The sequence below is a fragment of the Panicum virgatum genome, chromosome 5N (assembly GCF_016808335.1).
Source record: "Panicum virgatum strain AP13 chromosome 5N, P.virgatum_v5, whole genome shotgun sequence".
NCBI lineage: Eukaryota > Viridiplantae > Streptophyta > Magnoliopsida > Poales > Poaceae > Panicum > Panicum virgatum.
Genome location: NC_053149.1, coordinates 66,551,497 through 66,577,409, shown reverse-complemented (window position 1 = coordinate 66,577,409; position 25,913 = coordinate 66,551,497). Strand labels below are relative to the sequence as shown.

Genomic DNA, 25,913 nt, shown 5'->3' with positions numbered 1-25,913 from the left:
CTATATTATGATCTCAAGTTCTATAATTTAATTTAGAATTCAAATAAAACATATGTGTATAGAATATTGAGTGCTTTTGGTGATCCTATTAGCTCTTGGCGCTAAAAGCATATGTTTTGTATTCATATACTTTAATTGCTTTAATACACAATACACAATCACTACATAGATTCGAAAATTTTTAATTGCTTTATTACCTAATAGTAATACAAATCATAAAATAAATATATTGGCAAATGGCAACCAAGACTTGAACCGATAAAACCCAGCCAGGCCCTCCGCTGGCGTCCGGGGACGACAACCCGGCGTTGCGTTTCCACTTGGACACACCCGGCCTCCTTTTTATTTCTCTCCCCTCCACGCCTTCCCCACGCGCCCGCCCACACACTGACACAGACACCCTCCTCTTTCGGCATCTCCCCCCTGGAGGCGAGGCGACGAACTGGGCGAGCGGCGCCGCCCTTTGCCCAGGTCTCTCGGCGCTCCACCAGCTAGCGACTCCGCCAGGTGTGTGCTCGCCCGGCCCGTTCCCTTCCCTTCCTGCTGTGCGAAATCGAACATCCCATACCCTAATGCACCACCATATACATATATGCTCTCTGTATTCGGATCTCGCCATGTGATCGATTTCGTTCCCTACTATATATAACTTCGAATTTTCGCACCCGGCCTGGTCCTCTGGTGTGATGTGATTTTTTTGCCATGTATATATGGGCTCGGTTCCTTCTTTTAGATCGAGGGATACCAGCGCATGAATATATTTGCGGCAGTAGGATTCTTCATTTTTGGCAATTCATAAAAGAGGAAGGCCGTATCATCGAACATCCCAAACCCTAACGCAGCTCGTGATCGAACCTTCCGCCAGGGCAGCAGCAGCAGCAGCAGCAGCAGACGGATCGATGGCGTCGTCGGTGCCGGCGCCATCGGGGTCGGTGATCACCGTGGCGTCGTCCTCGTCGTCCGCGGCCGCGGCCGCGGTGTGCGGCACCGGGTCGCCGTGCGCGGCGTGCAAGTTCCTGCGGCGCAAGTGCCAGCCGGACTGCGTGTTCGCGCCCTACTTCCCGCCGGACAACCCGCAGAAGTTCGTGCACGTGCACCGCGTCTTCGGCGCCAGCAACGTGACCAAGCTGCTCAACGAGCTCCTCCCCTTCCAGCGCGAGGACGCCGTGAACTCGCTCGCCTACGAGGCCGACATGCGCCTCGGCGACCCCGTCTACGGCTGCGTCGGGGTCATCTCCATCCTCCAGCACAACCTCCGCCAGCTCCAGCAGGACCTCGCCCGCGCCAAGTACGAGCTCTCCAAGTACCAGGTGATGAAGATCATTTCGCACTCGTCGTCGATAGCTAGAGTAACGCATGCATGTTGCGTTGGCTAATTCGATCTTCTTCTCCCTCCCAGGCGGCGGCGGCGGCTGCTTCCGCGTCGACGGGGCCGAACGGGCCGCAAGCCATGGCGGAGTTCATCGGCAGCGCGGTGCCCAACGGCGCGCACAACTTCATCAACATTGGGCACTCGCCGGCGCTCGGCTCCATCGGAGGCTCCCTCGCCGCGTTCGGGCAGGAGCAGTTCGCCAACGCGCAGATGCTGTCCAGGAGCTACGACGGCGAGCCCATCTCGAGGCTGGGGATCAACGGCGGCGACGAGAAGCCCAGCGCCGGCCAGTAGGGGCGCGGATCGATCGATCCTGTCAGGTTTGGCTTGTTTTGCATGCCTCCCTTAGTCCACGGTGCTTTTATCTGTTTTTCCTTCTGCTTCCGATCGAGTAAATCGCGAGTTTGGTAGGGTACGGTTAGTCCGTTAGTTTGCTTGATGCGTAATCATGCATGGCTAAATATAGCTTAGTGCATGCTTGAGGCTAATCGGAGAGCTGGCGTTCTTGTGCAAACAAACACTGCAGCGCTTTTTGAATCTAAACATATCGGTGGCTAGCTAGTTGCATGTGTAGTACTTGTGGTCTCGAGACTCTAGAGATGTTGTGATCAACAAGAGAATATTTTAAAGAATCTGTTTTGTCATACTGTTTGGCTCTTGGGTCTGGTACTTGTGTGCATGCACAGCACACTTTGTGTGGCGAACAAATCTCCTAGGCTTGTGTTGACCTAAACAGCCTCCTGTGTTGAATTAGTTGAAACAGAAGGGGCCAGTAACTGTTTGCTGGCTAGGATGTGGGTCCTGGAGAATGCAGCAAGCTGTTCTTATTATGTTCATCGTTTCCTCTTTGCACAGTCCAACTCCTATAGCCTAACATGCGATCGAATCAATCTATGCATGGAATGCACAAGCCTGCAAAAAAAAAAAAAATCTATGCGAGCTCACAACATTTCGTGGACGTGCACCAATCACATGCATGCCTGATGGTGTCCTGTAGCTGAAGGCGTACTTCACATATACGAAGAGTTTGAAATGTGTTTTACTTCAAAAACAAGAGTTTGAAATGTGTCCTCGTGAAGTAATAATCCAGCTAGCAAGCTAGGTAGCCATCGACCATTATTGCTACTGATCGAGTATCTCTAGGAAATAACTCATATTTCATGCCTGATGAATATATGCATATATACCTCTGGAGGATAAATGGAACCGATCGGATGAAAATGATCTTTTTTTTAACAACCAGATAGCAAAGCGTGCCTTGTTCGGATCCTTCACACAGCTACCTATTAGCTTGATCAAAGGGATCCAAATGGGCGTCGTACCCAATTATATACAACATTTCAATCGATGCTTTGTCGATTCATAAATCATAACATGAGAAATAAAAAATGTACGGGTCCGTGTATTTAAACTTAACAGTTACTACTTATGACGGTTTGTTTGGGGGTGTAACAATCATGTCTGCATACCAGCAAGAATACTTCATAATTTTTCAACAGCCATATTATCATTTTTTTTTAGTTATCAACGCAACTGATGGTTTTTTGCAAAATTGTTTTTTTTTCAGGTTACTGACGTGAGGACATGAAAAAAAAACTTGAAGAGTGCTGAAGACTAAGTGGAGTGCAATGATGATCTTAGATTTCCATCGTTAGGACGGATGGTCAGTATTTGTCTGTCGATTTTACATGAAGAGTGCGTGCATGCTTATGTTGTTTAATTGCTTGTTTGTCAATTACCGCCTCCGTCTCCATCCATCCACAAGAAGATGATCCAGCATTTCATGCGAGCATGCATCCACGAGCAGTGTCTATATAGGAGTATGTTGTTGCTGTAGTTCAAGAGAAACAATGCGTGCTGCTTGTCCCGGGGGCTTTTACCACTCGGACGGCTACCTCCCTTTTCCCCTTCTTCCCTAGTTTTCTACTCCTTCATGTATCGCTAGATTGGCTCTACACACTACTGAAGTTGACCTTGAGAGAAAGTGCAGCTTCTTGAGACCTGATGGGTACTGCTGCGTATCCTTGCTTTTACTTGTGATGAGATAGAGCTACTACTAGTACTAGGGTCTTGTTTAGTTGCGTCCGTAAAGTTTTTGAAATGGAATCTTTACACATTTAAAGTATTAAATATAGACTAATTACAAAACTAATTACAGAACTCGTCTGTAAACTACGAGACGAATCTAATGAGTCTAATTAATTCATCATTAGAGTATATGTACTGTAGCAATTTAGTGTCTAATCATATTCTAATTAGGCTCATTAGATTCGTCTCGTAATTTACAAGCAAACTATGTAATTCATTTTTTATTTCGTTTAAATTTAATACTCCATACATGTAAGATTCTCTTTCGATGTGATAGATTTGGAATTTTGAATTTTGCATCTAAACAATAAATTTTGAATTTTGCATTTCAAAAATTACCGGTTTACCGACTGGTTTACCGACCGATTTGACCGATGGGCCTTAATGGGCCGGCCTATTTTTTTCTTTTTCTTTTTTTGATTTAACTTTAAATCCCCGCAAACTATACTAAATGAACGAATTTTTGAGAAAAATTGACACCATTAGGTTCATCACACCTTGAAGTATTTTTAGGATTTTTTTGGAAATTTTTTATTTTTTGAATTTAAATTTAAATTTTAAATTTTGGCCGATTTGGTGAACTCTGGCCAGGACACATCAAAGGAAAACAAGAGTGATGGCATGGCGATGCGCCAATGCTAGGGCCTCCATCAATGTGAGAAAGGGCAGCAGGCCGCCCAAAAATGTCGTCCTGCAGGAGATATTCAATGCACATCCCTGCATTCATAGCAGCAGCGGCCGGCCTCGCATCCGGGCTATCAGGCATTCAGGCTATGCGGCCAGCCCCCCAGTCCTCCGCAGACACAAGCACAGTACACAAACCTGTGCCTCTCCCGTTCCTCCACTGCTCGTTCTACTTCAATCTTTTCTCTTTTTTTTTTGGACCAGCAGACATTCTAGCCTTTGAATCCGATTCGTTTGAATTATCACTCAATCCATTATTTGAATTGGAGTATCTTTTTTGTTTTTCATTCTGAGGAAAACGGCACAGTGTACATGCATATATGGCTAGCAAGAAACAGGCGAACAGATGGAGACGCTGGCAAGTTTTGCACGGACAGAGACACGCAGACACGAGAATGATGCAGGCATGGCGCGCAGCAGCGGAGCACAAAGGCACGAGGCGTGCACTGCCACTGGCGCGCACTGTGTCGTCGCCCGGGGTCGTGGTACTGGTGCTAAGGCCCTCTCCCTCCACTGTGCAGTGCTCGCGTTCATTCAATTGGGATGGATCATGCACGGGGCAGATGGAATGGACGGAACAACAAGATCGCATTGCGAGAGGGGATCGGAGCCGAGGCGAAGCGATCGCAATGATGGCGGCGATCGGAGGGGGCCGGCAATGATGCCGATCGACGGTGCCAGCAGCACAGTGCGGGCGTACGCACAGCCCGGCCGGCAGGCCCTCCGCTCCGCTCCGATCGAGCCTGCAATGCGGTGCGGGGCGCGCGTTAAATGCGAACGCTTCGCCTGCGCTGCGCCCCTCCTGCCGCGCGCGGCGTCGGCCACGAGGCCCTGGCCGCGGGCGCGTCTGCCGCTCTAGCGCGGCCGCGGCTGCCGCCTGCCCGGGCCTGCCTGCCGTGCCCAGAGTGCCCTGCCCCGTCGCCGGGCCCCAGCCGCGGGCTCCGTCAGCTCTGCACGCTGACCCACCGGCCGGCGCCCCAGAGTTATTGCGCGCCAACGGCCGACGCGAACATCCCTTTTGCCGCCCTCGACACCGATCGCCAGCTCGTGCCGTTGGATCGATCTCTTGCGCCGATGGGTGACCATGCCGGCCTGCCGCGGCCGCCGTCTCTCTCCTCCGGCCTTGTCCCTGCTCGCCGCGCGCCTGCGGCCGCGGACCATCGGCACAGTTCCGCCACTGTGGCCGCGCACGCGCGTTCGACGTCTCTCCTCCCCCGTTGTCTCCGCTCCCCGTCAGCTGGCTCACCTACAGCTCGGCGGCGACTGGCGATTTGACTCAGCAGCGCCTGCGCCTCGATCGCGGGGACGGGTCGGACAACAGCAACGCTCCATGGTCCATGGATGACGGGTCGGTGCGGCGGGGACTGGCCGCTGAGCTCGACGGACGATCTGGACAGTGCTCCCACCAGCAGTGACAGGGACCCGGCCGGGGCTATCGAGATCCTGGTGCGTGCTCGCCCGCCTCGATCCGCCGTCGCATCACCGTTTCCGATCATGCTGTGGACGTGTCACCGGTGCCAGTAGCTAGCCTCCTCCTGCATGCCTAGTAGTATAACACATCTCTCTTTCTCCCTCGCCGTGCGTGGCGCGGCCGGTGTGGCCCGATCAAAGACGAGTCCGTACGCGTCCATGCACGACCGCACGAGACGAGAGACGAGGACGGATCATAGTCGTGACAGGGGAGGCGGTTCGGTGGATGGATCAGATCATGGATAGATATGTGACCCTTGCTCGTGGCCGTCTGCAAATTGTTCAGAAGTCTGCACCCAACAAGGCATGGTTTCAGTTTCAGAAGATACAACTTGCAAACAGAAGTCATCCGATACCTTTTAACCCCAACTCCGTCGTGCCATGCCGACGCTCCATCCTGTCATGCTGCAGTCCTGATCTTCAGTTCTCACCGTCTCTTGACTTCGATCAGGCTCGCGCGAAGCGAAGCTGCCAAATCTCCAACTGACATAAAAAGTTCAGGATCCGCTCAGCTCGTCGTAATTCCGGCCGGCCGGCTGCGGCGGGAGCGAGAGAGAGAGTCGTCGACAGGTTGTGCTGCCTGCTGAGGGGGCTGGACCGCGCGCGGCAGGTGGCCCGGCCGGCTGCCATTTCTAGCTCGGCCATTAATTCCGGCCGGCCGGCGGTTTTTCACATGAGGTTTAATCGGCCGGCGGTCGAGCGGTACGAGCTTGCATGATGCATCATGTTGCTGGTCTGCCTGCTCTGGGCCGGGCGATGTGATGATGGCGCAATCTATCCACCGATAGATCGCCGTCGCGAAGCATGTGTGCTTGAACAAGATCATTTCAGCTTCAGTTTACAGCCTCAGTTTACAACCCTAACGTACAGTGGCAAACCGCGATGGCGGCGATCCCCGCGGCGCCCCGCCCCCCGGGAGAGGTAAGCGCACTGCTGGTCTCGGCGCGGGCGCGGGGCTCGTGTCGGGCGCCCGCCGCCGCGCGGGCGGTACGGCGACGCGGAAAGCAACGGGGCGGGCACGGGCTGGGCGGAAAGAACGTGCGCGAGGCGAGCGAGGATGGTGCAGCGCCGCGGAGGCCGGCCTAGGCGTCCCGTCCGAGGTGACCCGTCCTTAAACCTCGCTGACCGTACAGTCGTACGCCTGCGGGCTGCGCGCATCTCGTGCGGATCCGCCGCCCGGTGGGATTGGTACGCTGCGTGCGCGCCCGGCCGGGCGGTTGACCCGTCAACGCGCGACCCTGATCCTCTCGGCGGGCATGCCAGCCGGAGGAAATGCGCCCGAGCCAGGCCGCGACTGCTGCCCCATCCCCTCATCATCCTGAGGATCCGTGCGCGCGCGGCCCGCACGCGGCGCGCTCCACTGTGCCGTGCAGCGCTAGCTGGCTGCGCGCGTCGCCGCCTCCGTAGCTGCGAGCGCGATGTGCCCATGCGCGCATCGAGCCCTGGCCCTAGCCCCCAGCCGCCAGCCGCTGTGCCATTGGAGGCTCTCGTGGCGCGTCGCCGCCGAATGATGACGGGTCGCGATGAGGTTGGTGAGGTACCGAAACTGGACCAGTATGGGGTTGAATGGGAGCTAAACAAAAATTATCGCAAACTGAAACTCGGCTTAAGATCCCAAATGCACACCCAACCCTCACTTCTAGAGTGTGCAAGGTGTAGCTATAGCAGAGCTATACACCAAGCAAAAACTCTAGAAACAAGCTGCGAAAAGATCGGATCAAGAGCGAAGAATAAGCACCAAAACCAGCATGGAATACTAACGCCGGTTAAACCGACGTGTGAAGAAATACTCCACCGGTTCAACCGACGTCATAGAGCCGGCAGCAGAGAAGAAGCACTCACCGGTTAAAACGACGTTATGATTCAAAAATCGTCGGTTCAACCGACGATAGCGCACCGGATAAACCGACAAAATCCAAAACGAACACCGGTGCAGTTGTCCAGAGAGACCTCAAAATGGACTAATGAACACCGGTTGATCCGACGTGTTCAATTCTAAAGCACCGGTGCAGTTGTCCAGAGGAGCGGCAAAATGAATCCAACAATGCACCGGATAAACCGACGCTATGAATTTTCTATACGCCGGTCAAACGAGTTAAGCAGCACGTGGGTAAAGCTGGTGAGGCTTCACCGGTTGAACCGATGCCCGTGGATAGCTAAAGCACTGATGCGACCGGTCTGACCGGTGTGACCCGAGCTGGTTGTTTTGGGTCCCACAGCATTTAAATCTCTCTCTCAATCCCAACGACTCAGTCACCGTCCCAGCCCTCTCAGCTCGCCGTCCCGAGGTCTCCCCTTCCCATGTTTTCCTCCAAACCCTAGAGCCCAAAACTTCCCCCTCCATTTGATCCCAAGGACTAGAACGGATCAAACCGACGTGGGGAAGCTTCATCCCCTTGATTCTTCCCTGGGAAGCCTGGGATTCAAGTCCTTCGAGCGGATAGGAGCTCATTCAAGGTATTTTGCTTTTGATGATCGATCTCTAGTTCTATGTGGTTTCAGGTGATTTCCCTCCGGTTAGAAACGTCCAATGTTATCCCTGAGTTAGTTCCTAGAAGGGTCTTAGGATTGGTGGCCGGATTTCACCACGACAAAGGGTCTTAGGTTCTGGTCTGGTTAGGACCGGTCTGACCGGTCGGAGTGACCGGTCTGACCGGTGTCACGGTAGGATCAGTAGGACTGGTCTGACCGGTCTGATGGACCAGTCTGACCGGTGGGGTGTTGGCTGAGAAGGTGAAAGTCGGGGTAGTTGGTAAAATTGGTTAGAAATTATTTTGGCTATTAGTTACTTATAATTTTTATAACTCATGCATGCATTTTCATGTCATATGCATATGCTCACGAGTAGGAGCCGCGGCAGAGGAGGTCGTGTACGAGGTGGTTGCGGAGCCACAGGAGCCCCAGTGGCAAGCCCCGCAGCAGGAGGATCGTGGGGAGTCGGCCCAAGGCCCAACTCACCCCAGTGTTGAGCAGCAGACGCAAGGCAAGCCCCGGTGCACATCTTTTTATTTTAAACTATGACACCTATATTTATGTTGCTATTACTTGTGCATTAGGTTTAAGAATTGTTTGGAACCCTAGTTGCATGATCCCTAGGTTTCCTCGTGTTGTACTAGTATGTAGAAGACGATAGAAATGCTATGCTTTATAGAACTCGGTAGAAGTCGAGTGAATTCGGGTCACTCGCGAGATATAGGGCATTTAGTTAAGTTAAATATATGGAATGTTGAATTAGGTAAGAAAGGAAAAGAATTTGGAGACTGGGCGGGGAGGGGTTAGCCCCGTCTGTGTCGGTTAAGGACCGTTCGTTGTCTGACCCTGTGATTGTGTTTGAACAGTACTAACCGCATACCGGGAGTAGGAGGTAGTCAAAACCGGTAAGCCGAGTACTGCTTTGCTTCGAAAGTACAGGAACCCGCACCCAACTCCTGGGGTGAGTCGAGTAGTCGCGGAGAATTGGGATGCATATGTTTACTTTTGGTGGTCTCACGTTGAGCTCGGCTGACCATATGTCGTTGGGCTGGTTCCTGTAGTTCGAGACGGGGAGGGGAAATGTTGGTGCGTGGGGTCCGATGGGGCTTTTACGTGCCGTGTTGGTTAGGTCCACCTTGCAAGGTTAAATCGGATCGATTCGCCGTCAGTCGCTCTCGGATATGAGCACCTTGATCACAGCACCGCATCGTAGTAATGTCTTATGAAACTTATGTGATGATTGGAAATGACTACCATGAATTACTATTCCATGTTTGTTATGATTTCTTAGCAGGTGCAAACACTAGTTGAGAATAATAGTATATAGAATTGGGAGCTAAAAGTGGAAAAATAAGGACTCATCTTAGAAGCTTTTTATGCAAAATAACCACCAGCCAGAAAGCCTTGCATGTCTAGATATGTGGGCTTAGTTATACCCACTGCTCGGGTAAGCCTTGCTGAGTATTAGAATACTCAGGGTTTGTTGCCACAATTATTATTTCAGGACACCCGGACGTCGATTTCTGCCCCTGCTGCGTTAAATTCATCCGCAGAGATGCAGAGGGGTGTGAAGTGGTGGAGAGAGACCCTTAGGCTAGGATTTTGTCGAGTTGTACACTTGGGGCTGAGGGTGCAACCTTTCTGTTTTGCGTAGACCGTTTCGTTGGACCGGTCTAACCGGTGGTGACAGCAGGAAGGGCCGACCGGTTGGGTGAACCGGTCTGACCGGTCTTGATAGATCAGAACTGGTGAAAGATAGAGTAGTTGTAGGATCTTTTATATTTGAACTTCAGTCGTGTCTATTGTAAAGTTAGGTTTGTAAATATCTATATATTTGAACTCGGTTTGTAAAACTTAATGTTTCATATCGTGTTCGCTCTTGTATTTTTTTAAAGTAATGTGTCGTGCTTGTACCATCTGCGCCCACCGTCACGTGGGACTACCGGTGTTGTTTCGATCGGGCCGTGGGTTGAGAAAGGATCGCCAAATGAAGCCGTTAAGCTAATGCGCCCGATGTGTTCAAATGACGGCCATTACGCTTAATTAGAGTTTTAATTTGGCGGTTCCGTCACAGCTGGTATCAGAGCCGAAACGCACTGGGAGTGGTACGAGCATGACTAATTTTCAGAAATTACAAATTAAAAATGGAGTCCTAACTTAGGATCGGGTGGTACACTAATATGGGGGGAACGTTGATCGTACTAAGCCCTATATATGTAGTCTGAGTTCGAGTAGTAATAGATATTTAGTTTTGGTTGAAGAGATTTACGTAAGGCGCTCATGCATCATGACATTTAGATTTTTGTTTGCATTTGGAAGTTGGTATAGGAGCTCATGTGTTATACCATGCATCACGGCGTCGTGATTTCCAAATTTGAAGAAAAAAAGAATTTGAATTATGGTGTTGGTGCACAGTTAGGACTTAGAAGTTTATTTCTGCTGGGGACCGGTCTGACCGGTCGTGGCCACCGGTCTGACCGGTTGATCTACGTAGACCCCATGCAGATCCATGCAGATCGGTCTGACCGGTCGGATGCACCGGTCTGACCGGATGAGCGCAGACAGAGACCCCTAAGTTGTGTTCAAATAATTTATTTTCGGCGATTTCTTCCATGATTCGGGTGTTAGTTGCAGTCAAGATTTTTCTTAAGTAATCAGAAAAATGTAACTAACCCAGTCATGGTTGAATGCAGAACGGGAGAGCCACCAAACCCTCCTGAGTTGGCCCAGGCCATTGCGGCCATGCTCACTGGGCGCGATGAGCAGACGACACTCCTCTGTGAGCTTGTGGCACAGGGCTGAGCGCCGCAGCCTGAACATCACCACCAGCTGCCTGCTCCTGGATATCTAGAGTTCCTGGCTACTCAACCACCGCTCTTCCATAAAGCGGACGAGCCATTGGAGGCGGATAGTTGGCTCCGGACCGTAGAGTCCAAGTTCACCCTGCACCTGTACCAGGATGGGGACAAGGCGGGATTTGCAGCCCAGTAGCTCAGGGGTCCTGCACGCACGTGGTGGGACAATCACGTGGCCATGTTCCCTGCGGGCACTCGGTTCACCTGGGCGGAGTTCAAGAATGCTTTCAGAGCGCATCATATTCCAGCGGGGGTGATTAGAAGGAAGCTCACAGAGTTCTTGGCCCTGAAGCAGGGCAATAACAGTGTACTACAGTACTCCTAGGCCTTCAACACACTGGCACAGTATGCTGGGTACCATGTAGACACTGATGAGAAGAAGCAGGCGTGCTTCAGGCAGGGGCTTAGCAGCAAGCTCCAGGATCGCCTGGCCATGATCAAGTTTGACAGTTTTAGTGAGCTGGTTAATGGGGCTATTATACAGGAGGACGCACATCTAGCTCACAAGGCGGAGAAAAAAAGAAAGGCACCGGTGGTGGGATCTACTAGCAGCGCTCCCCAGAGGTTCCGTCTGGTGCAGTCGGGCCCACAGCGAGCCCCCTTTCAGCACCAGCCGCAGCAGCAGTGGGGATACCGGCCCCCTCAGTACACTCAGCCAAATGGGACAGTTAGGCCTCCTGTTCCTCAGCCGAGTAAGCAGCAGGTGTGGGTACAGCAGCCGGGGATGCGCCCCAATTTGTTTCCATGCTACAACTGTGGACAGCTTGGTCACTTTGCGCGGAATTGCCCAATGCCACCCAAGCAGGGCCAGCAGTCCGGTCAGCAGGGTCAGAAGCAGCAAGTGGCCCACTTCAAGCCAGTACAAGTGCACTACACCACCCTCGAGGGTATTCCTGAGGGAGCTCCAGTGATGGCGGGTACGTTCTCAGTAAATGAACAACCCGTTACAGTGTTATTTGATTCAGTGGCGTCTCATACGTTTATTAGAAAGGGGTGTGTTGATAGACTGGGATTAAAAATAGAAAGCATGCCCAAGCCATACCATATTCATTCGCCTGGGGGAAAGTTAATCACCAATCAGTTTGTTAAGCAAGTACCCCTACAGTTGCAAGGAAATTTTTTCCTACGGCCTTGATAATGTTACCGACCCAAAGGATAGATATTATATTGGGTATGGACTGGATGGAGGACCAGGGAGTTAGTCTGGACACGACCTCACAATCTGTGCACATCAAATCTTCCATTCATGGGTGTATGACTTTACATTTGAAACATCATATGTCGTTGACACCTACGGTGAATCAGGTTGAGGGTAAAAAGCTAGCAGATATACCAGTGGTGTGTGAATATCCGGATGTCTTTCTGCATGATTTGCCTGGAATGCCGCCTGATCGTGACGTGGAGTTTACCATTGAATTGCAACCGGGTACGACAACGATTTCTAGGAGACCTTACCGGATGCCCCCCAATGAGCTGGCGGAGTTAAAGAAACAATTGCAGGAATTGCTTGAAAAAGGCTACATCCATCCTAGCACGTCACCTTGGGGCTGTCCTACACTCTTTGTGAAAAAGAAAGATGAAAGCCTCAGGTTGTGCGTGGACTATAGACTTTTGAATGCCGTTACCATCAAGAATAAGTACCCACTTCCCCAGATTGACATCCTGTTTGATCAGCTATTCGGGGCCAAAGTGTTTTCCAAGATTGATCTCCGCTCTGGCTATTATCAGATAAAGATTAGAGCTGAGGATATTCCCAAGACGGTTTTTTCCACCAGATACGGACTTTTTGAATATCTGGTCATGTCTTTCGGGCTAACGAATGCCCCTGCTCATTTCATGTATCTCATGAACTCGGTGTTCATGCCTGAGCTGGATAAGTTCGTTGTGATTTTCATTGACGACATTCTGATATTTTCCAAGAATGAGGAAGAGCATGCAGAGCATCTCCGCATTGTGCTTCAGCGCCTGCGGGAGCACAAGCTGTATGCCAAAATTAGCAAATGTGATTTCTGGCTCAAGGAAGTCTAGTTCTTGGGCCACATCATCTCAGACAAAGGGATTTCTATTGATCCTAGTAAAATTCAGGATGTCATGAATTGGAAGACTCCAGAGTCTGTTTCAGAGATCCGGAATTTGCTTGGGCTAGCAGGCTATTATCGCCGGTTTGTACCGGAGTTCTCAAAAATTGCTAGGCCCATGACTGAGTTACTCAAGAAAGGGGTGAGATTCATTTGGGATGACAAATGTGAGCAGGCCTTTCAGACTTTGAGAAAGCTTCTGACGTCTGCCACTGTCCTTGCTCAGCCAGATATTACCCGGCCTTTTGATGTGTATTGTGATGCTTCAGGTACGGATCTTGGCTACAGTCTCATCCCTGTTTGTCTTCGCTGAATATTATTCAGCCATTAATACTTGTTGTAATGCATCAGGTACGGGCCTAGGCTGCGTCCTTATGCAGGATCAACGAGTGATTGCCTATGCCTCCAGAGCCCTCAGACGGCATGAAGAGAATTATGCTACTCATGATCTAGAGCTGGCAACGGTCGTGGATGCATTAAAGATCTAGCGCCATTATCTTCTGGGTAATCTTGTTCACATATACTCAGACCACAAGAGTCTTAAGTATATCTTTACCCAGAGTGAGCTCAATTTGCGCCAGAGACAGTGGTTAGAGCTGATAAAGAATTATGATTTGGAGATCCATTATCACCCGGGTAAGGCGAATGTCGTTGCGGATGCACTGAGTTGCAAGGCAAGTTGCAGTTGCACCTCAGCCTCATGAAACCTTGTGCCAAGAAATGGAAAAATTAAATCTGGCTTTTGTATCGGAAGGCACGCTTACTAATCTTACCCTCACACCTACACTCGGAGATCAAATTGTGGAGGCTCAGAAAAATGATGCGGGCATGGATAAGATCAGGCAACGGCTTAGTGAGAATGATCCTCAGGTGCAGTGCTTCCATTAAGATAGTGAGGGGGTTCTTTGGTTTCAAGATCGGTTAGTGGTGCCTAAAAATTTTGATCTTCGGAAACAAATTCTTGATGAGGCTCACCTTTCCCGATATTCTATTCACCCGGGCAGCAACAAAATGTATCAAGATCTGAAACTGCGATTTTAGTGGACGAGGATGAAGCGGGAAATTGCCAGATATGTATCTGAGTGTGATATTTGCAGAAGGGTGAAGGCGAGTCATTTGAGACCAGCTGGTCCCTTGCAGCCCCTGAGTATACCATCGTGGAAGTGGGAAGATATTATTATGGATTTCATTGTTGGGCTTCCCAAGACCTCAAAGGGGTATGACTCTATTTGGGTGATTGTGGACCGCCTCACGAAGGCAGCCCATTTCTTACCGGTGAAGACCATTTTTAGGGCACAGCACTATGCGGAATTGTATATCAGTCAGATTCTTAGCTTGCATGGGGTACCCCGGACTATTATTTCTGATCGTGGTGCCCAGTTTGTTGCACGTTTCTGGGTGCAGTTGCACTTAGCCCTCGGTACTCAGCTCATTCGTAGTTCGGCTTATCATCCTCAAACGGACGGTCAGACAGAGAGGATCAATCAAATCCTGGAGGATATGCTGCAAGCCTGTGTACTCTCTTACAGTAAAAAGTGGGATGAATGTCTGTCACTTGCTGAATTTTCTTACAACAACAGCTACCAGGAGAGTTTCAAAATGGCTCCATCTGAGGCATTATATGGGCGGAGGTGTAGGACACCATTAAATTGGTCGGAAGCTGGGGAGAGAAATTTTTTTGTTCCTGATATAGTTCAGGAAGCTGAGGAGCAAGTTCAGCTCATACAGAAAAATCTGAAAGCGGCTCTAACCCGTCAAAAGAGTTATGCGGACAAAAAGCGGCAAGCTATCTCCTTCCAAGTGGGGGATCATGTTTATTTGCGGGTATCTCCAATGAAGGGGGTCCAGCGGTTTGGGGTCAAAGGAAAGCTCGCGCCTCGCTATGTTGGGCCTTTTCCCATTCTTGAGAAGTGTGGGCCAGTGGCATACCGTCTGGAACTCCCAGCACGATTGTCCGCAATGCATAACATATTCCATGTCTCGCAACTCAGAAAATGCCTTCGTGTTCCCACCAAGATTGTGGATATAGAGGAGTTACAATTGGAGCCCGATCTTGTGTATCCCGAGCACCCGGTCAGAATTTTCGATTATAAGACTCGAGTCACTCGAAATCACACTAGCAACTTTTATAAAGTGCAATGGAGTAATCACTCCGAGCGGGAAGCAACTTGGGAGACGGAGGAATTTGATCGGACTAAATGCCCGGAACTATTACAAACCTATGAAGGTACTCATCAAGTCCTAACCCTCCATTTTTGCGTATTTATTAAATCTCGGGACAAGATTTCTTTTAGGGGGTAGGATTGTAACACTCAGGTGTTAATCTACTAGTTAATTAAATTAATCAAGGTCATTAGTTTCAGACCACGCGACAAAGCACCCAAATTGTTTCTGTCAGCCTGGGCCAGTTCAGCCCGGAATGGTCTGACCGGTATGGGCGACCGGTCTGACCGGTGTGACCCGAGCTGGTTGTTTTGGGTCCCACAGTATTTAAATCTCTCTCTCAATCCCAAGACTCAGTCACCGTCCCAGCCCTCTCAGCTCGCCGTCCCGAGCTCTCCCCTTCCCATGTTTTCCTCCAAACCCTAGAGCCCAAAACTTCCCCCTCCATTTGATCCCAAGGACTAGAACGGATCAAACCGACGTGGGGAAGCTTCATCCCCTTGATTCTTCCCTGGGAAGCCTGGGATTCAAGTCCTTCGAGCGGATAGGAGCTCATTCAAGGTATTTTTCTTTTGATGGTCGATCTCTAGTTCTAGGTGGTTTCAGGTGACTTCCCTCCGGTTAGAAACGTCCAAAGTTATCCCTGAGTTAGTTCCTAGAAGGGTCTTAGGATTGGTGGCCGGATTTCACCACGACAAGGGTCTTAGGTTCTGGTCTGGTTAGGACCGGTCTGACCGGTCGGAGTGACCGGTCTGACCGGTGTCACGGTAGGATCAGTAGGACCGGTTTGACCGGTGTCACGGTAGGATCAGTAGGACCGGTTTGACCGGTCTGATGGACCGGTCTGACCGGTGGGGTGTTGGCTGAGAAGGTGAAAGTCGGGGTAGTTGGTAAAATTGGTTAGAAATTATTTTGGCTATTAGTTACTTATAATTTTTATAACTCATGCATGCATTTTCATGTCATATGCATATGCACACGTGTAGGAGCCGCGGCAGAGGAGGTCGTGTACGAGGTGGTTGCGGAGCCACAGGAGCCCCAGGGGTAAGCCCCGCAGCAGGAGGATCATGGGGAGTCGGCCCAAGGCCCAACTCACCCCAGTGTTGAGCAGCAGACGCAAGGCAAGCCCCGGTGCACATCCTTTTATTTTAAACTATGACACCTATATTTATGTTGTTATTACTTATGCATTAGATTTAAGAATTGTTTGGAACCCTAGTTGCATGATCCCTAGGTTTCCTCGAGTTGTACTAGTATGTAGAAGACGATAGAAATGCTATGCTTTATAGAACTCGGTAGAAGTCGAGTGAATTCGGGTCACTCGCGAGATATAGGGCATTTAGTTAAGTTAAATATATGGAATGTTGAATTAGGTAAGAAAGGAAAAGAATTTGGAGACTGGGCGGGGAGGGGTTAGCCCCGTCTGTGTCGGTTAAGGACCGTTCGTTGTCTGGCCCTGTGATTGTGTTTGAACAGTACTAACCGCATACCGGGAGTAGGAGGTAGTCGAAACCGGTAAGCCGAGTACTGCTTTGCTTCGAAAGTACAGGAACCCGCACCCAACTCCTGGGGCGAGTCGAGTAGTCGCGGAGAATTGGGATGCATATGTTTACTTTTGGTGGTCTCACGTTGAGCTCGGCTGACCATATGTCGTTGGGCTGGTTCCTGTAGTTCGAGACGGGGAGGGGAAATGTTGGTGCGTGGGGTCCGACAGGGCTTTTACGTGCCGTGTTGGTTAGGTCCACCTTGCAAGGTTAAATCGGATCGATTCGCCGTCAGTCGCTCTCGGATATGAGCACCTTGATCACAGCACCGCATCGTAGTAATGTCTTATGAAACTTATGTGATGATTGGAAATGACTACCATGAATTACTATTCCATGTTTGTTATGATTTCTTAGCAGGTGCAAACACTAGTTGAGAATAATAGTATATAGAATTGGGAGCTAAAAGTGGAAAAATAAGGACTCATTTTAGAAGCTTTTTATGCAAAATAACCACCAGCCAGAAAGCCTTGCATGTCTAGATATGTGGGCTAAGTTATACCCACTAGTCGGGTAAGTCTTACTGAGTATTAGAATACTCAGAGTTTGTTGCCACAATTATTATTTCAGGACACCCGGATGTCGATTTCTACCCCTGCTGCGTTAAATTCATCCGCAGAGATGCAGAGGGGTGGGAAGTGGTGGAGAGAGACCCATAGGCTAGGACTTTGTCGAGTTGTACACTTGGGGCTAAGGGTGCAGCCTTTCTGTTTTGCATAGACCGGTCCGACCGGTCCGTTGGACCCGTCTAACCGGTGGTGTCGGCAGGAAGGGCCGACCGGTCCTACCGGTTGGGTGAACCAGTCTGATCGGTCTTGATAGATCAGAACTGGTGAAAGATAGAGTAGTTGTAGGATCTTTTATATTTGAACTTCAGTCGTCTCTATTGTAAAGTTAGGTTTGTAAATATCTATGTATTTGAACTCGGTTTGTAAAACTTAATGTTTCATATCGTGTTCGCTCTTGTATTTTTTTAAGTAATGTGTCGTGCTTGTACCATCTGTGCCCACCGTCGCGTGTGACTACCGGTGTTGTTTCGATCGGGCCGTGGGTTGAGAAAGGATCGCCAAATTAAGCCGTTAAGCTAATGCGCCCGATGTGTTCAAATGATGGCCATTACGCTTAATTAGAGTTTTAATTTGGCGGTTCCGTCACAGTCGTTCCCGCCTCGGCCTTCTGACGGCCCTAGACGCCGCCCGACGCCCGTCACCTCCTCGCCCGCAGCGAGGCCCTAGACGCCGTCGACGCCCGTCGCATCCGTCAGTCCCGAGACCGACGCCCGTGCCTCCATGACTAGACGTCTTCAACCGCCGTCCGCCTCCTTGGTTTTGTGCGCAAACCAAGAAACCCGCCTTCCGTCGCGGCTTGCGCCCTCGATCCAGGAGTGAACGCCACAGCTGCCGCCCGGCCTGAGCTCCGGTCCCGGCTGCCCTTCACCGCCGTCCACCGCACGGTCCATCGGCCACAACACCTCCACGACAGCTCTCCGTCAACACTTGACGCCCGTGTACCTGCAATCAAAAACCAAGCGCACGATCACACCACACGGTTGACAATTCACTCATCACAAGCAGGATAGAGTACTCAACATTCCTCAATCTCCCCCTTGATGAGTGCATTGTCAACACACCACAACCGAACCAAGATTGAAACAAAAACAGTGAAGAACAAAGAAGCAAAAGAGAACTTGAACAAGTGACAAAAGCTCGAAAGAAGCAGGAACAAGTCACTTGACCAAGCAAAGATCGATTCCCTCAGACAAGGGCAACGGCTCGACGCAGTCGATCAAACACAAGCATGACTCCTCAAAGACAGAGGCAGGGCTCGACACAGTCATGCCAGAAGCGAAGGGAAAACCAGGAGCTAAACAAAGCAAAAGCTCCCCCTAAAATGCATTTCTCCCTCACCAGTGCAACTCTCACCACGTGTATGCACTCTCAAAGCCCTGTGCACAACAAGTTTTTGGTTCTCTAAAAAATCAAACAATTCTCCCCATTGTTCGATCACTAAACTTCTCCCCCTTGTTGGCACATGCACACATCAAGGCTTAGACCTAAAGCTCCCCCTAAAACTGAGACTCCCCCTGAACATATGCTATGCGAAGAATGCAATGCAGGAGGTGTAAGTGAAAGCATGCAGGGATCTTTTATATTTGAACTTCAGTCGTGTCTATTGTAAAGTTAGGTTTGTAAATATCTATGTATTTGAACTCGGTTTGTAAAACTTAATGTTTCATATCGTGTTCGCTCTTGTATTTTTTTAAGTAATGTGTCGTGCTTGTACCATCTGCGCCCACCGTCGCGTGGGACTACCGGTGCTTGTACCAAATTTGCAGAAAAAAAGAATTTGAATTATGGTGTTGGTGCACGGTTAGAACTTAGAAGTTTATTTCTGCTGGGGACCGGTCTGACCGGTCGTGGCCACCGGTCTGACCGGTTGATCTACGTAGACCCCATGCAGATCCATGCAGACCGGTTCTTTAATAACAAACTTACCTTAAGCTTCTTTAAAAATTGCCTGTTCTAAGATACTCCAAGACAGCTTGACTCTGTTAAGGCCATGTTTAGTTCCCAAAAATTTTCAAGATTTTCCGTCACATCGAATTTTTAGACACATGCACGAAGCACTAAATGTAGTTTAAAAAATAATTAATTATATAGTTTAGTTGTAAATGATGAGATGAATCTTTTGAGTCTAATTAGTCTATAATTAGACACTAATTATCAAATTAGTGTGGGGGGCGGTTTCCAGGGAACCCTTGGAGCAAACCCAGCATGTTCAGCGAATCAGCTAATCAGCTGCACCTGCAATTCTGCATGCCCCGAAAGAAACCACTGGTTGCGCACAGCATCATCAGCTGCCGCGGTGCATGTCGCATGCACGCGCCGTGCCAATGCCTTGGCATCGAAGCAGTGACACTATCCCTGAGAGACACACGCAGCAAAGCCAGCAAGCAAACAGGCGCAACTATTCGAGCATGGAATAGAAGCGCGCCGCAGGGTTCGATCGCGTCTCCCCTCGAATACTATTTTTTATGGATTTTTTTTCTAGCTAGGGCTCTGACTCTGATAGATCTCTTTATCTTCGCAAATCCTTGGTGAAATGTCATGTCCGATTCGATGGCAGTTGGGGCTGCAAATGCTCTGCGTGCTCTTGTGCTACTGGACTTGTTTTGGCTTGTGCTAGAATTCTAGCGTGCTAGGAATAGTAACAACTTTGACTGATAATTACGGTGTCAAACAAAATCAGTTTACAAAACCAACTTCAGAACCCCTACGCTAGTGATCATAAAGAATATAACAAGGCATTTGACCGCACGATTAGAGAATAGTCACTGTAGCAAATCATCGATTAATTACTGTCATTAGATTCGTCGCGAAAAGTTACACCCATCCCTAAAAAAGTTTTACAAATAGACTTCATTTAGTACTTTTTGCATGTGAGATTTTTTTAGAAAGCGTGCGCGTTGGATTTCTTGCGGAACCAAACAAGCCCACTGCTACGGTGCTAGGAGTACTACAACTAGCCCTAGCCTCCCTAGCCCTGGCGAGCAGGGCCCCTAAACCTACCAGTTAAAGCTGGGCGCCGGGTGATCTTTTTTGGGTTCACCACGACGAGATCGCAATCTGGATTGACCAGTGCCGCATCAGGATGTGACATTTTGATGGCTCTCGGTCGATCGAGGTGCCATACTATCCGGGGGGCGCTGGCCATACATGCCATCGCCATTGCCCATTGGCCACTGCATGCCCGTCTAGTAGCTAGTATATATGCACGCACGCGTGTAGCCAAGTGGTACGGTGCTGCGACCAAGAGGAAGCATGGAAAGGAGATTCAGAGACATGGCCAGGCCGGAGCAGACTTTATGGTCTTCTGCCACTTTGGCCTCTCTTGCAAGCAAAAACCAGGGAGAGGATTCGAGGTCTCGACGAGATGTGCAGGTGCAGCGCATAAATGCCTGCCAAGGTGGAGTCTTGGGGGGCGTTTAGTTCCAAAAAAATTTCACTTCGAAATTTGTGTTTTTCTTTTTGGACATATATGGAACACTAAATATAGTTAAACAATAAAATTAATCCCTAAAGTTATTAAATTAAATACCGTCATTAGATTCGTCTCGAAAAGTTACACTCATCCCTAAAAAGATTTTGCAAATAGATATCATTTAGTACTCCATGCATACGAGATTTTTTTTTTGAGAAACGTGCTGGAAAAAAACCCTGTAGTAACCAAACACGGCCAAGTAGCATGCATTGTTTAATCGAGAGGCTAGCATTTGTTTAGATGCAAAATTCAAAATTCAAAATCTAGTGTTTAGATGAAAAATTTAAAATTCCAAATCTATCATATCGAAAGAGAATCTTACATATATGGAGTATTAAATTTAAACGAAATAAAAAATGAATTACATAGTTTGCATGGTTCACAACATCGCTCGAAATTTCGCGGTATACCCGATATTTTGATTTTATCGGCGGGTCCGATAATTTTTTACCGGCCGAAATTTATTTTTTAAATATTTGTTTCACTAAAAAATAAATTTAAAAATAAAACATAAAAAATAAAAATAAAAATAAAAAATCCCGATATTTCGACTTTATCGGTGATAGCCGATTTTTTTTCATACCGGAATTAAAAACCCTGATCCCCAGCCTCGCGATGGGCTCGCCGTCGTAGCTCCTGGACAGCATCTGCGCGTTGGCGAACTGCTCCTGCCCGAACGCGGCGGGGGAGCCTCCGATGGAGCCGAGCGCCGGCGAGTGCCCAATGTTGATGAAGTTGTGCGCGCCGTTGGGCACCGCGCTGCCGATGAACTCCGCCATGGCTTGCGGCCCGTTCGGCCCCATCGACGCGGAAGCCGCCGCCGCCGCCGCCTGGGAGGGAGAAGAAGATCGAATTAGCTAACGCAGCATGCATCCGTTACTCTAGCTATCGACGACGAGTGCGAAATGATCTTCATCACCTGGTACTTGGAGAGCTCGTACTTGGCGCGGGCGAGGTCCTGCTGGAGCTGGCGGAGGTTGTGCTGGAGGATGGAGATGACCCCGACGCAGCCGTAGACGGGGTCGCGGAGGCGCATGTCGGCCTCGTAGGCGAGCGAGTTCACGGCGTCCTCGCGCTGGAAGGGGTGGAGCTCGTTGAGCAGCTTGGTCACGTTGCTGGCGCCGAAGACGCGGTGCACGTGCACGAACTTCTGCGGGTTGTCCGGCGGGAAGTAGGGCGCGAACACGCAGGCCGGCTGGCACTTGCGCCGCAGGAACTTGCACGCCGCGCACGGCGACCCGGTGCCGCACACCGCGGCCGCGGTCGCGGACGACGAGGACGACGCCACGGTGATCACCGACCCCGATGGCGCCGGCACCGACGACGCCATCGATCCGTCTGCTGCTGCTGCTGCTGCCCTGGCGGAAGGATCGATCACGAGCTGCGTTAGGACTTGGGACTCCCCTTGCCTTCTTTTAGCAAGCTGTGGAAGCTGCTGGAAATCAGGAGGGGGGAAGAATGGAAAATCTCGATGATACGGCCTTCCTCTTTTATGAATTGCCAAAAATGAAGAATACTACTGCCGCAAATACATTCATGCGCTGGTATCCCTCGATCTAAAACAAGGAACCGAACCCCAAAAAAAAATCACATCACACCACAGGAGCAGGGTGCGAAAATTCGAAGTTATATATAGTAGGGAACGAAATCGATCACATGGCGAAATCCGAATGCAGAGAGCATATATGTACATGGTGGTGCATTAGGGTTTGGGATGTTCGATTTCGCACAGCAGGAAGGTAGGGGAACGGGCCGGGCAAACACACACCTGGCGGAGTCGCTAGCTGGTGGAGCGCCGAGAGACCTGGGCAAAGGGCGGCGCCGCTCGCCCAGTTCGTCGCCTCGCCTCCAGGGGGGAGATGCCGAAAGAGGAGGGTGTCTGTGTCAGTGTGTGGGCGGGCGCGTGGGGAAGGCGTGGAGGGGAGAGAAATAAAAAGGAGGCCGGGTGTGTCCAAGTGGAAACGCAACGCCGGGTTGTCGTCCCCGGACGCCAGCGGAGGGCCTGGCTGGGTTTTATCGGTTCAAGTCTTGGTTGCCATTTGCCAATATATTTATTTTATGATTTGTATTCCTATTAGGTAATAAAGCAATTAAAAATTTTCGAATCTATGTAGTGATTGTGTATTGTGTATTAAAGCAATTAAAGTATATAAATACAAAACATATGCTTTTAGCGCCAAGAGCTAATAGGATCACCAAAAGCAATCAATATTCTATACACATATGTTTTATTGGAATTCTAAATTAAATTATAGAACTTGAGATCATAATATAGCGGAAAAACCTTTTATCGAATCTATGTAGTGATTGTGTATTGAAGTCATATGTATTTATAAAGGTAAAAAATGGAAGGATATTAATATATTGACATATGGAAATAATATTATGATGAAGGCCCTAAGACAAAAAAATGTTTTGTGCGCCAATTGTCCTTTGTTCCTTCCTCCAACGTTTTTTTTTTTGCAAAAAATGAAAACAGTAAAAAAATATTTGTTTGCAACATCCTTTTAAATAACATGAATTTTCCTTTTGTTAGTAGTAGAGAGTATGAAACTTAGAATTCTTTACAAGATGGTAAAGACTTGTGTACCCATGGTGCGTGAAATATTAGCTAACTAAACAAATCTCTCCACATGTGCTTTCTCTTGGATCAATGGTTGGACTATTAGTTAATTGAAACCAAGAAGAAAAAGAGTGTGAGTCCGTGTATGAGGGAAAGAACATGGAGTGCAACTTTATCCGCATAGATACAGGAGATTAGTAGAATGAGAAGATAAAAATATGTATCAGATCCGCCGCTAGTGGTTAATGACTATTTATCCATTTTTTGTGCCCGCAACATCAATTCTACTCAACTTCCTCGCAATACCTATAGTGACTTTTGAAATTATCACTTAGGAATTGTACAAATCCCTAATTTATGCATATAAAAAATAAATATTGCGAGTTGCATAACATCAACAACTATATTATATAGGGGTAGTGTTCTTGTGTAGTACAAAATCTGTATATTAGTATCTTACAAGGAGTGTTAAAAAATTCCAACTTGTTCCACAAGAGGACCTATTAATTACCATATTAATAAAAAAAATAAAAATAGATGTTGTATATCATAGTGTGGATCTGTTTTGACGGTTGATTTAATCGAGCTGTTATGGTCTTTTCCGAACAAAGTATAGTCATGTTATAAATGCACATGATACCAAAAAAAACCTTATTAGTTTTAGCTTATGTGACAAATTTATTTGCCAAAAAACCTCTCATGTTATGTAAGATTATTATTACCTCGTTCCTTCATATCATGTAGTAACTAAAAGAAATATAGTCTAAATATAGTGTCCACATATAGTAGAACACGTAAACCTAAGTTATCTTCTGTGTAAACAAATCAGAGAATAATAGTTTTGATTTGTCTTTTGTAGGCAACTAGGTGTATAGCCCGCGTATTTGCACGGCTAGTATTGAAAATTCAAAAGCATATCGTTGTATCCTTACTTAAAGATTATACTATTTTTTACCATACATCACCCTATTCATTACCATAAATTATGTTTTATTATTGGTTAAAACAATTCAAATATGATCTACCTAAATAACATTTTGATTTGTTGAGTTTTAATAATATTATGCATATAATTATTCTTATTTTCATCTTATTTTGATCGATTGTTGTTAGCTTCAGTTTCTATTAATAGTATATATTTGTAACTTATACATAGCTAAATGGTATTTTATATTTAATTTTTCATAATGGCTTTGGTGGATGATTTTTAATTAGGCACAGGGGTATTTTAGGCTAATTTTTATCATAATGGCAGCGGTGGGTAATTTTTATTTTTTTTTATTTTCTCCGATTAACGTGGGAATTTCTAGGCCTTGAGAGCGAACGTGGAGGCTCTGTTTGTTGGCCAAATCATAAGATAATAGATGTATTAAATAATCAGTTGGAAAAAATATTATGGTGTGGAAGGAGTAATGCTTCGTTTAGTATAAGTCACGATGAAATTATGTAATGGTTTGACAATGTTTTGGAAATAAGATAAGATAGAGAAGATGGCGAAAGATAAATTTACGAACTCTTGTAACGAATGCACTCTAAACTACTCCCTCCGTCCCTAAATAACTGTCTTTTGCGCTTCCCAAGAAAAAACTTTGACTAAATATATATTAAAAAATATTAATATTCATGATGCATAATTAGTATCATCGGAAAGATCTTTAAATCTAGTTTTTTAACAAATTTATTTAGAGATACAAATGTTGCACGTATTTTCTACAAATTAAGTCAAAGTTGTGGCACAGACACCAACGAGGACAACTATTTAGGGACGGAGGGAGTATGTTAGCAACAGCAATAGGTGGCCCTCAATATATGCTGGAACAATATCTGTTTTGTGGGAACGGGTGGAGATGGCATTATATTCTTTTTACTAAGGCACTGTTTGTTTTCGCTCAGCTTATAATCTAAGTGTATATGAGAGAAGCGAAGATTTTCTCGCTTCTCTATTCTCGCTTCTCGTAGTTCAAATCTCTGAAGCAGATTACCACAGAAATGAAATTAAGTGAGGTGTTTGGTGGATCATCGATTATAATTGGAAACAAAAAATGTCTAAGTATTGTTGGATTTACATAGAGAAGTGGTGAAGCAAATAAGATGAACGTATTGACCTGCCACTATTCAAACATTCCCGAATCCATAGTGCGGAGAGGACAAAGAGCGAGCATACAGCTAGTATACGAGCATAGCATCGTAGACGATCACGTCAGAAAGTGGGGCCAAGGAACCAGATGTGAGGCCAGGGGCGGACTAAACAGCCCCCAAGTATGCTATTGAATGCAGCATGTAGCAAGGGATGCAGTGCATGATTGAGGCTGAGGCAGCAGCGTCCCTTTCCAACCCCCACAGGACCCTTCATTCCCCCCGATTGCATTCAATACCGTGATGGCCACAACTCATGCGTCGACAAACCCGCTTGCAGTTGCAGCCCGGTAGGAATGATTAGGGGAATTTGGAGTCACTCGACCGCTCATTCATTCATCACTCATTCGTTCAAATAACTTTACTAGCTAACCCCCCATCGACGCGATGGCAGCTACCAGAGCAGATAGATCATAGATGTCGATCGATCGAGCACGAAGTTGCAAC

At 48.1% G+C, this 25,913-nt stretch overlaps 2 protein-coding genes across 5 annotated transcripts; one reads left to right on the top strand and one right to left on the bottom strand.

Annotated features, from left to right (window-relative positions):
• The first annotated feature begins 290 nt into the window (after positions 1-290).
• LOC120671811 (LOB domain-containing protein 6-like) lies at positions 291-3,405 on the top strand. Of its 3 annotated transcripts, none has more exons than XM_039952049.1 (4): positions 291-507; positions 866-1,310; positions 1,400-1,692; positions 2,940-3,405. In XM_039952049.1, the coding sequence occupies exons 2-3, from the start codon at positions 900-902 to the stop codon at positions 1,664-1,666; spliced, it is 678 nt and encodes a 225-aa protein (XP_039807983.1). In that variant the 5' UTR covers positions 291-507; positions 866-899; the 3' UTR covers positions 1,667-1,692; positions 2,940-3,405. The 3 variants fall into 3 exon arrangements, with proteins under 3 accessions (XP_039807983.1, XP_039807984.1, XP_039807985.1); XM_039952050.1 differs by having other exon boundaries at positions 309-509; positions 877-1,310; XM_039952051.1 differs by having other exon boundaries at positions 309-509; positions 871-1,310.
• Positions 3,406-21,101: 17,696 nt separating this feature from the next.
• Positions 21,102-22,752, bottom strand: LOC120672171 (LOB domain-containing protein 6-like). 2 transcript variants are annotated; one of them, XM_039952465.1, is made up of 3 exons: positions 22,536-22,752; positions 21,687-22,125; positions 21,102-21,597 (listed from the first exon to the last, which is right to left on the bottom strand). In XM_039952465.1, exons 2-3 carry the CDS (start codon positions 22,095-22,097, stop codon positions 21,265-21,267), a joined length of 744 nt encoding a protein of 247 aa, XP_039808399.1. In that variant the 5' UTR covers positions 22,098-22,125; positions 22,536-22,752; the 3' UTR covers positions 21,102-21,264. The 2 variants fall into 2 exon arrangements, with proteins under 2 accessions (XP_039808399.1, XP_039808400.1); XM_039952466.1 differs by having other exon boundaries at positions 21,687-22,120; positions 22,534-22,735.
• Positions 22,753-25,913: the final 3,161 nt, after the last annotated feature.

Excerpts from the sequence above, each read along its gene's own strand:
- LOC120671811 (XM_039952049.1), top strand. The coding sequence starts at position 900 with ATGGCGTCGTCGGTGCCGGCGCCATCGGGGTCGGTGATCACCGTGGCG. Across the intron at positions 1,311-1,399 it reads ACGAGCTCTCCAAGTACCAG|GCGGCGGCGGCGGCTGCTTC; the intron begins GTGATGAAGATC and ends TCTCCCTCCCAG.
- LOC120672171 (XM_039952465.1), bottom strand. The coding sequence starts at position 22,097 with ATGGCGTCGTCGGTGCCGGCGCCATCGGGGTCGGTGATCACCGTGGCG. Across the intron at positions 21,598-21,686 it reads ACGAGCTCTCCAAGTACCAG|GCGGCGGCGGCGGCGGCTTC; the intron begins GTGATGAAGATC and ends TCTCCCTCCCAG.